The sequence below is a fragment of the Antedon bifida genome, chromosome 6 (assembly GCF_963402885.1).
Source record: "Antedon bifida chromosome 6, ecAntBifi1.1, whole genome shotgun sequence".
In the NCBI taxonomy this organism is placed as follows: domain Eukaryota; kingdom Metazoa; phylum Echinodermata; class Crinoidea; order Comatulida; family Antedonidae; genus Antedon; species Antedon bifida.
Window position 1 is genome coordinate 4,681,666 of NC_136231.1, and position 10,682 is coordinate 4,692,347.

The following is a 10,682-nucleotide window of genomic DNA, read 5'->3' on the forward strand; positions in this document are numbered from 1 at the left end:
CTGGAGAGATTTATGTATTTATTTCGGCCACTTAGATCAGGTTATTATATATTAACAATTATTATTAATTTGGAAAAAAGATGGTATATTACAGTACAGTATATATTATCAGTTAACAGTTAATCCACTGATATGCATTTGGAAGTGTTCTAAACATCAATGTTATTAAATTAATTATTGCTAAATTAAAGAAAAAGATGGTATCCTACTATAATAACAGTTAAATATTATTAAAATTAATAATATTATTGAATTTTTATTAAGAATAAAGCAATCCTATAATAGGTTCCAGGGATCTAACTTTTTGTGTTTCTTTTAAATTGTAATTAGACCATGGAAGTCTTTAATCAGTGGTTCACAATAACTGTACTGGCTAACTTTATTCATTACCTCGTGTTAAATAATATCAATCACGACTATAGATCAGAATCACCTGACATTCAATAGATATCACGTGAGTTTGTTCCTATTACCAAAGAATATATATATATTTGCTGTTATTAATTCGCGTCACATAACTGCTGCTGACATCATCACCTGCAGGTACCAACAAACGTAGTTACAATAGAGGTCTGATAATATAGTAAAACAAACTATTGTGTTTACTACTGTATATAGAGATTTGCTAAAGGAGACAAGTTTATTACTAGGATCAAAGTCAATTTTCTGATAACATGATTCTGTTTTGTGTAAATACACTTAGGCCTACGATTAGAAACTAAATATAGGTATGATGTTTATAATCTGTATAATCAACAGATTATATTGTTCTCAGTTCCTATATTGAACAACTGCACTTCGCTTGAAGCATATAACGCTTGCTGCTGTTGCTACACCTTCTGTTATTTCTTTACATTTGGACCAGGACGTAAGGTAAACTACTGGCTCCGTTCTAGTTTATAATTTTTTGTATCCTAAATATATACCTCCGTATCAAGTTTTCAAATAATCAAGTTTATTTTACAAGAATATGGCAAGTGCATTTGTTAAAGAACTAGATGACCGTGTACTGGAGTGTGCTATTTGCATGAACAGATTTAATCGACCGAAAACGCTACCATGTCTTCATAGTTTTTGCGAGAAATGTTTGATGGACTGGGTGGAACAGAACAATCAGTTAAGTTGTCCCACTTGCATGGATAACTTTGAGATTCCTGACGGTGGACTTGAAAGTATTCCCCCAAACACCTTTGTGAATAATCTTCTAGAATATGTAGATCACCTGGAAGGCGGTGAACTTATGTGTTCCTATTGTACACTTGCTGCTGTTAAGTTTTGCAAAGACTGCTCTCAAAACTTTTGTGCTACATGCGTTAAAAGTCACAGTGAAGTGGACGTTCTCAAATCACATACCTTATATTCAGACGATGAACTCAGAAAATTAACACCAGAACAGCGTCAGTTATTGTCAATGCACTGTAAGAATCACACGGATCAATCCCTTAAATTCTATTGTAATACTTGTAAAGAAGCCATCTGTGTCGAATGCATTATCATCGAACATAAAACGTGTCACAATAGCGATAATGTTATAAAGATATTAGATGCATTTGAGGTATTCAAGAAAACTGCTGCCGAGTTGATCGATGAAGGGGAAGAGCGTGAGATTAAAATTCAAGAGGAGAAGCTGAATAGGAAGAAGAAGGCTGACCAGCTTGAGTTGGAACGTAACTTTTGCGAACAAAGAATTAATAGATCCGTGGATGAAGCGATTCTTAAACTACAAGAAGAACGCAAACAGCTTATAGATAGTCTTCAGACGATGTATGATGGTAAGAAAGTCCCCGTTCTTAAAATGATTGATCAATTTGATGCTGCTAGTAATGATTTTGTACATATAAAGCAGCTTGTTCATCTTTCTGTCAACAATTCAAACCCGGCGACAGCGTTAGACGCGAAAGATCAACTGTTAGACAAACTAAAGAAAACCGTTCATTCGTACCCAACCGTTGAAGAACAAGTCAATGGTGCTCTTTTACATTTTGAAGAGACTCAATCTCTCAAGACAACTATTGGACATGTTACCGAAACACTTGAAGTACATAAACTTTTTGAAATTAGGAAACAGGATGAAAACATCATTGTTACCAAAAACCAACCATTCTTTGTTGAAATAGCCACTCCAATTTTAGAAAAAGTAGAAGACATTTCAGCATATCTGATGACGGTATCTGGAAAGCAAGAAACTCCAGTGGTGTTTCATTATCACGAAAACGGGATTTACCGAGCCAATTGTAGCTGCTCAGAGCTAAGCGAGGTACATGTGAAAGTTAACGATTTCCTTATAAAGGGATCTCCTTTAGTAATCTCTGTAGAGAACGATGGTTTGGTTCGGACAATCCGTGACTTTGGACACATCGAATTAGAAAACCAACACGGCAAAGCTACAGATGTAATGGCTGACGATGGATATCTGTTAGTTTCAATGAATAGTCGGGAAGTTCTGAAGTTTGATTCCAAAACAGGAAAGCATGTAGATACCATTAGCATGCCGCCGAAATGCTACGTTTACATGATGTGTAGAGCCAAGGAAGACGGTTTAATAATATACAGTGACAGTAAAAATAAATGTGTAACCGTATGTGAAAATGACGGTACTACCATACGATCATTTGGAAAAGGTTTCTTAACGTTTGCTGCAGGCCTTGCTTTGGATGAGTGTACACGTATTCTGTATGTTGTAGATCGTACTGCCCACTGTGTAGTTAAATTCAATTTTGACAACGGACAGTTTTTGGAAAAAGTTATTTCCAATAATGAAGGGGATTTCTACTTCAATAGACCCTACCGTGCAGCCATGCTTGGCAATGGTATTGTCATAACAGATTGCAGAAACAATCGGCTACAGTTATTAGATAAGAAGACCAATGCTGTAACAGTTCTTGTGAAACATATTGATAATGATATCAATTTAAAGTGTCCACTTGGTCTAGTAGTTGATGACGATGGAAACGTTATTGTTTCCGGTCACGGAATGTTACAAGTGTTTAATGGAGATGGAGAATTTGTTAGAAGAATTGACACTGGAAACGACAATCTTAATATACCGTGTGGTCTAGCGATTGTGTCATACAGACCTAGACAAGTAGCTGTTGCAAATTATGGCGACAACTGTGTCAAGATATATAATTATTAAACAATGATAAATGATCAAATTCATTGCTGTACTATATTTCAAACAATAACAAACGTAAATCATATTGTAAAGAATATTTTCAGAAATTATATTCATGCTTATTGGCTGTACCACTTATGTAAATATTATAGGGAAAATGATCCATTATACCACCTTTTATATAGGGCCAGTCATTTGACTTTACGTTGAATAGCAGTAACAAACATTTGAACATGACATCAATATATCGGAAATTGTTAGTGTTTGAATTCCGTCATTGGTGGCATCCTGTTAACATTAATGATGTCTTGATTTGGTTTAGGACTATCTATTTTCTTAGTCGATTATTATTATGAAAACTGACAATAAACCTCAGTTTAATTGTAATTGACGCATGGTTTGAACGTGCGTAAAGATATGATGTATCTCTTCCGTTTAAGCCATTTTGTGATTTTAAGCAAATATTTTTTGTATCGACCTAACTGAAAATCATTTTAGAATTGGGCAACATATTCAGCACTCAATGATGAATGTATTAGCCCATTAGACATGTGAAAAAAATAATTCTGAATTATTTTTGCAGAATAATATTCATATGAAGACAACCAGACACTGAATTACATGTTACTTTTGATTTAAATAAAGTGTTTGCCTAAAATATTGTATTTCGCTTTTTATTCATTCAGTGTGTACAATCCTTGTTTAGGTGTTTTAGTCGCGTGCAAACGCGACTCTACAGCTCACTATGTCGGTCGGTTGGTCGGTAAACACTAACTCAAATTTTAGCACGCGCGCGACTGCAGCCATGTATATGGCCTTGTTTTCTACCCTAAGTAAGTTCACATGAGCGATTTATAATCGTAAAATGTCTTCCTTGAATTGTGTGGTGAGGTTGTATTCCTCGAATGTATGTTATTGTGTTTTTATCAACAGACACAATGCTAAAAATATTAATTTACATCCGGTTTCAGTTTCGTTTATTGGAATTTTTCAGACATACCCGGATTGACAACTGAATAACAAACAATTCTATTTATCTGAGCTAGCCTTCACTTCTATTGTGTACATAATTTGACTGCGAGAGAAGATACATTTGCATTAATTAAAATGCATATCTTCACTAATAGTTAGTGTTACAATAAATTGTAGGCTGTATCAAATCAAACGTTTTTTTCAATATGATTCTTTATGAGTACATAGCCTAGTATAGATCATCTTATATTTATTTATATTTTAAAATACAACCGGAAGCACATTGCGAGGAAACGATTAGTCTGAAGCTGTTTACCAATGTTCTAACATGGTTTAAAAAAAAAATTTTCTCTAGCATTTCTATTGTAAATAACCTTTTATAAAACAAATATTATGTTGATAGAAAAACCGGATTGATTTGAGTGATACACTTCCAAAACTAAAATGATCTAACTGCTAACTTCTTAATATATATAATAATGCTCAATTTCCATTATCAGGATGTATTTCATCTTTGTTTTGTGTATTTTCGTTATTATTATTATTTAAACTTTCTGTAGATTTATGGATCCCTTCTTCGCCATGAGTTACAATTAGATACCCAGTGTCATCTTCACTAATAGCAATACTTGAGCATAACGTCTCGGTACTTTTCATGCTCCACTCCTCAATAGTTGTATAATTATGCTCACTTCCATCTTCACTAACAGTAGGCGATATATTATGATAAATATCCGAGTCCTCATCGTCCGAATCAACACATAGTGAGAGATAATAATTAGGCTTAGCAGGGAGTTCAAACAAATCTTTTATGTCAGTGTACATATTATCTGAATCATCACTATCACTGGTTTGGGAAGATACATCTTCAATATGATGGTATAACCCCTCATCTCGCTTCTTCTCATCGTCATCATCTTCCGACAGTTCATCTATGGTGGAATATCCACATTCATCTGTTTCTGATAATCCAGATTCGTTATTTACTTCATCTTCTTCACTAGTTGCAACAGTGTCATCAGTAGGCCTATGTTCTCCTTCTTCCAATTGTTCAATTGTCTGCTTTGACTTCATGTCATTTTGTTCAGTAACACTAACTGTTATTTCGCTATCATCGTTCACCTGCCCATCATTTGTATTTTCTACCATTATTTCAGTAAGACATAGACCTGTAAATAATTATTATTTGTCATCATTATAGCATATTCATAAGGTAAATGTAATAGCATTTCCATTGCCACGTGAATTTCAAGGTAAGTTGTTTGTTTCGCAATATTTATTCAACCAAAACAAATGACAATTGTTATTGGTACATATTACTTAAAATGACTTCCATTTAAAATAGTTGTAAATAAAACATTCACATTTTTGTATTTTTTAGTTTAAAGTGTAAAATACCTACTGCATGCTTAAATAAGCCTATCTAGGGTATCTGTGCTTACCGTCGGTTTGATCCGGTTGGTCATCCGACTCATCTTCATGCCTAACCGTTTGTTTGATGGTAGCTCGACGAACACAGCATTTAAACACGCCCAATATCACTGAAATTACTGTCGAAATTAATACTAATATCCCAGTATATGTCGCATAATCTGTACAGGAAACAAGGAAGTAAAAAATATAAATCTCTTTGTAATCAAACATTACATACGGAAAAGGATAAGTTTTGTTTTAAAATTATAGGCCTAATCGAAATAAATTAATATATTAAATAAGATACAAAGCATGCGATACATTGAACATCATCGACAATAAGGAAATGTTCAGCTACCTACCTGACATTTTTCACTGAAGAAAAAGTCATTATAACATTCATACAGCAACACCCTAACACGTTCTTATGTCCATATTGTATTGTTGATAAAGTCAAATAATCGTTATCACCAGTTAGACGACATTACCTCTTCCGTTTTAACTGTTGTCTAACAATGACCTCACTTAACTTCCGACATAGACTTTAAACGACAATTCTTTGAACTAGCAATATTATTAAATATTCACTCTTCCCTCCACTGGATCTTCCACTCTTTTGTTGTTGTTTTTCCATGTTTTAAGCATGATCTGAAAGGTCACAATTCGCTGTTAGTTGCATGTTGCGACCGTCGAGCCAACAGTGAAACCCGAAAAATACTCTTCTGAACTAGGCCTATACCTCACCAAATAATACAAAGTTTAATAATCATAACAAAAAAAAAATCGTTTACTTGCGATTTAAATTTCTAGACACTATAGCAATTAAGCAATGAAACACATTTCATACACACACCGGTGATACAAACATTATTATTATTCAATGCCTAATTTCGTAACACTTTTATATTATCTTTATCAAATTTAAACTGTTGGACATAGGCCTATATAAATAAAAAAAATACAACAACATACCATTTATACCTACGGTTTATCACCCAGGCACTACTAATGACAATTAGAAACATATTTTATACACGGATATATTATACTGTAGTATTTATTCAATTTCACTTTATTTTTTTAAACTTTATCAATTTTATTAAGATGATGACAAAAGCTGTAAACATCTAACATCATATTATTACCATTAAAGACATAGAAAAGATTAATAATCATTATTTTTGATAAGGGCACTATTGAATAATTATCATAATTTTGATTTAATATTAATACAGTTCTTTTATATTGTCTTAACCTAGAAAGCTCTTTGATGGTATCTCCTTATTTCCCTCAACAGCAACAAGTAGAATCATTTCTTTACTTTCAAGAAGTTTCATGAAAGCATTAGCTACGTCATCAGTTCTGTAAAAAAAATGTTATTTATAAATGTTACAGGAAATAAAATACTGTATATTATACATGATAAACACAAGGAAATAATTATTATATTTTAAATATGATAAATACGAACTGAAACATCTTACGATAACTTAGGAGTGGCATCTCGTTTTGCACTGACAAATACTTTTTCACTTTCGTCGTCAACAACGAAGTCCTCTTTAATAAGCCGTGTAGCAACAAGTGATGGACATAGAACTTTGATGGTGATTCCATTATCCTTGCATTGCACTTGTTCCTGTTCAGTAATTGGACATTAAGCATAATATAATTTTATATATTTGAAGCAAACTGACATTGTCACAGACCAGGTTGGATATAAACACGTATATTAAGCATTTGGCAACAGCATGTAAGGCCTACACTGTCTTGTTAAAACAGTATATCCTTGTCATGATTGGACGATTATTTGTCACATGATATTCAACTAATTGCTCGACGTGATATACAATGGAGCACAGCAATTTCGAGGTATAAATCCAATCGAGCCGCCATTTTTTGGCATTCAAAATAGTCGATCGGAACTAACATTTTTGGGAGATTTATTCACTCATTAAAATACATCATTATTAATATTATTAAGCAAAAATAATGATTTCCAATGCATGTATAATTGCGTAACATTATGAAAGTATGAATACTGAAAGTAATATATGAATCATACCTGTAGTGCCACAGAGAAGGAGCGTATCCCATGTTTAGTAGCAGTGTAAGCTGCCATGTAAGGAACACACCTTAAACCTAAAACAGTTCAAATGTTAATATAATATCCGTCGAATAGTAATCCTCTAGTAACGTACTGGGGTGGGTTGGTATGAAAACATGGTAAAGCATCCAATGTATTATTGTTACTGGTGATATTTCCGAATATCAGTATGGATCACACTTGGAACGAAGAAGGCCTGTGGAGGATTTGTTGTAGTATTTGTGCTAGGCCTATACTTACTTGCAACTGATGACATATTGACAACAGTTCCACCGTTTCCACCATTCCTAGTTCCCATCATCTCAATTGCTAGGTAAGTTCCATGCATCACACCTTTCTACAAGAGAAAAGAAGCCAACAATAATTTCAGTCAATTCAAGTTGTCTCATTAAGGGAGCATAACAGCTGATTAATTTGTTGATCAAGGTGGGAGGAAGGGATGGGGAGAAAGGTGAAGGGATAATGTTGAACATTTTTGAAAGAATGAATTGGAAATTTGATAATTTTTAGAACTCACCAGGTTAACGTCTATCATGAGAGACCAATTAACCTCATTGACAATGCCTGCATTATTACAGACAATATCCAGTGTGCCAAAATGTGCCTTAGCCTGTTCAAATGCTTCTGTACAAGAAAAAGATACAATATTATTTGTGAATATATATATAATATTATCTGGTTATTGAAATGTTCAAAGCATATACAAAATGTGATTGTTGTAGTGATAAATGCTTCGTATCTCGAGTGGAAAACATCATATATATTTTGATCACATTAATGCACTTTTCAATTATAATATATTTTAAGCTGCACCATGCATATTTAAGCTGCTGCACCATGCATATTTAAGCTGCTGCACCATGCATATTTAAGCTGCTTCACAATGCATATTTAAGCTGCTGCACCATGCATATTTAAGCTGCTGCACCATGCATATTTAAACTGCTGCACCATGCATATTTAAGCTACTGCACCATGTATATTTAAGCTGCTGCACCATGCATATTTAAGCTGCTGCACCATGCATATTTAAGCTGCTGCACCATGCATATTTAAGCTGCTGCACCATGCATGTTTAAGCTGCTGCATCATGCATGTTTAAGCTGCTGTACCATACATATTTAAGCTGCTGCACCATGCATATTTAAGCTGCTGCACCATGCATATTTAAGCTGCTGCACCATGCATGTTTAAGCTGCTGCACCATGCATTTAACAAATAGATTAGCATAAACTTGCCTTTCAACGAAGCTTGTGACGTTACGTCACATTTGATGGTAATCGACCGTTCATTTCCAAACTTGTCCTTGATTTCGTCTTCCGTTTTTTTCAAATTGGCTTCGTTGATATCCAAAATAGCTACTCCCTGAAAATAGTTAGTACAAAATATGCTGTTACTCATCCACAACAATATTAAACACACGTACATTAATCTATTATATAAAGTTCATTTTGTGTAAATGTATATTTTATTATCAACCTGTAATTGGTGCCTTGTACTGTTGGTTGTAAGAATAAAGAATTAATTAATGCCTAAATCGGATTTTTCCTCTGTTTGTAGTGCTTTTTGCCTATGTTTGGACATTTTAGAAAATAAGAACGATTAGCTGTAGCCGTGAACTGTGCGTTTCCTTTTATATACTGGTAGCTTTATAAATTATACATAGGCCTATATACCTCATATACATTAATTATTACTTCACATTTTCACTCCTAAGGTCTATGTAGAACATAAAAAAAGCAATCTGAATATTTTATTATTATCTAGGCCTAAATAAAATAAGCCTGCAAAATATATTAATGACTTCAACTAATTCAACTACTTGTATATACCGTATGGTTAGCCTGTTAGTTGATGTGAAAAGATCCCATTATTATGTTTAGCATACGAAAGTACTTTAACCATATTTTCAATTTTTAAAATACACGATATTACCACATGCATGAATAGCAATATTAAAATACTCGTAGACCCAGGCACATGATGGCGTTATAATGCTTGGATTATAGACAATCGTTTGTTTATTTTGTTTTAACCTTGAATCAGGAATCGTTAGGAATTGTTTCCGTTTGTCAGTAAGCAATACCTGTAGAGGCTTACTTACACAAATTTACCATTTCGTTTAAAAGATATTATTTTATATTTTTTACAACAGATATGACATCAATAATGTAAAAACAATGTATCAATTAATTTATTCATATTTTGCATTTTCAAGATTATAGGCGCGGCATACTTGACCATTATTTTTATTGCAAGTTCATACACTATCAGACACACGGTTATTAAACCTGAATTTAATGGTTAATAGCGGAACAAATAAGATAATTGTATAAAGGAGGTCTGGAAATAAAACTCTATACAATACGGAACATTTACAATTGTGACAAAAGAACGCAGTGCCTGAACTATTATAGTGTCGATATTTAAATATAAAATGCAATTGAAACAGTAAAATAATCATGGACATGGCGTCCCTTATAGAACTAAACCCAATGTAAAGCTTGGTTCACACATAAGACTCAACGCAACGACAGATAGCTAGATGCAATCGAGTTGACCAATGACAACCGATAGTTTGAATCCATCGCAATTGTGATTGGTAGGCTAAAATCACTCGCGTTGCGCTTATGCGTTGCATCTCTATACTTGGGAGAAACCAAGCCTTAAACAATGTTATGATGTCATAACTACGTAGTAAGTGCTGAGGTAATGACGTAATCACCTCATTGATTACTTACCTTAGCCTGTTCCTCTAACAGTTTGAAAACGATAGCTTTTCCAATGCCATCGGCACCTCCTGTAACAAGCGCTATCTTCCCAGATACTGCCATGCCTGGTTAGAAAAACAAAGTTAATAGAATATAGGTGTGTACTGAATCTAATGATTACTCTAAATAATCGAGTGACATACCTTTAAAACAACCGACCCACTGATTCACAGGTGATTGGCATGTTCCATTTTTCTAATGGGGTTAACACAATTCAGTATAATCTATTATATAACTAGTGAAATTGAAAATCTTCTGAACATTGTGTACGTGTTCAGGCCTATAATTGTAAAACAATGTCAGCATT

The 10,682-nt window shown here is 33.6% G+C and overlaps 3 protein-coding genes across 3 annotated transcripts in view; 1 reads left to right on the top strand and 2 right to left on the bottom strand.

Moving 5' to 3' along the window:
- The first annotated feature begins 944 nt into the window (after nucleotides 1–944).
- Nucleotides 945–3,136, top strand: LOC144844870 (tripartite motif-containing protein 2-like). The gene has a single exon (XM_078701965.1). It carries the CDS (start codon nucleotides 971–973, stop codon nucleotides 3,134–3,136), a length of 2,166 nt encoding a protein of 721 aa, XP_078558091.1. The 5' UTR covers nucleotides 945–970.
- Nucleotides 3,137–3,985: 849 nt separating this feature from the next.
- On the bottom strand, nucleotides 3,986–6,230 carry LOC144844929 (uncharacterized). Its single transcript, XM_078702042.1, has 3 exons — nucleotides 5,863–6,230; nucleotides 5,530–5,679; nucleotides 3,986–5,256 (listed from the first exon to the last, which is right to left on the bottom strand). The coding sequence occupies exons 1-3, from the start codon at nucleotides 5,867–5,869 to the stop codon at nucleotides 4,571–4,573; spliced, it is 843 nt and encodes a 280-aa protein (XP_078558168.1). The 5' UTR covers nucleotides 5,870–6,230; the 3' UTR covers nucleotides 3,986–4,570.
- A 109-nt stretch (nucleotides 6,231–6,339) lies between these two features.
- Nucleotides 6,340–10,682, bottom strand: part of LOC144844930 (15-hydroxyprostaglandin dehydrogenase [NAD(+)]-like) — a 57,304-nt gene continuing 52,961 nt past the window's right edge. Inside the window, exons 2-8 of the mRNA XM_078702043.1 lie at nucleotides 10,346–10,440; nucleotides 8,843–8,969; nucleotides 8,122–8,228; nucleotides 7,845–7,941; nucleotides 7,563–7,639; nucleotides 6,985–7,136; nucleotides 6,340–6,862 (exon numbers count right to left, since the gene is read on the bottom strand). Of these exons, the coding sequence (XP_078558169.1) occupies nucleotides 6,751–6,862; nucleotides 6,985–7,136; nucleotides 7,563–7,639; nucleotides 7,845–7,941; nucleotides 8,122–8,228; nucleotides 8,843–8,969; nucleotides 10,346–10,438 (765 nt within the window). The 5' untranslated portion in view covers nucleotides 10,439–10,440 and the 3' untranslated portion in view covers nucleotides 6,340–6,750. The remainder of the gene's footprint in view (nucleotides 6,863–6,984; nucleotides 7,137–7,562; nucleotides 7,640–7,844; nucleotides 7,942–8,121; nucleotides 8,229–8,842; nucleotides 8,970–10,345; nucleotides 10,441–10,682) is intronic.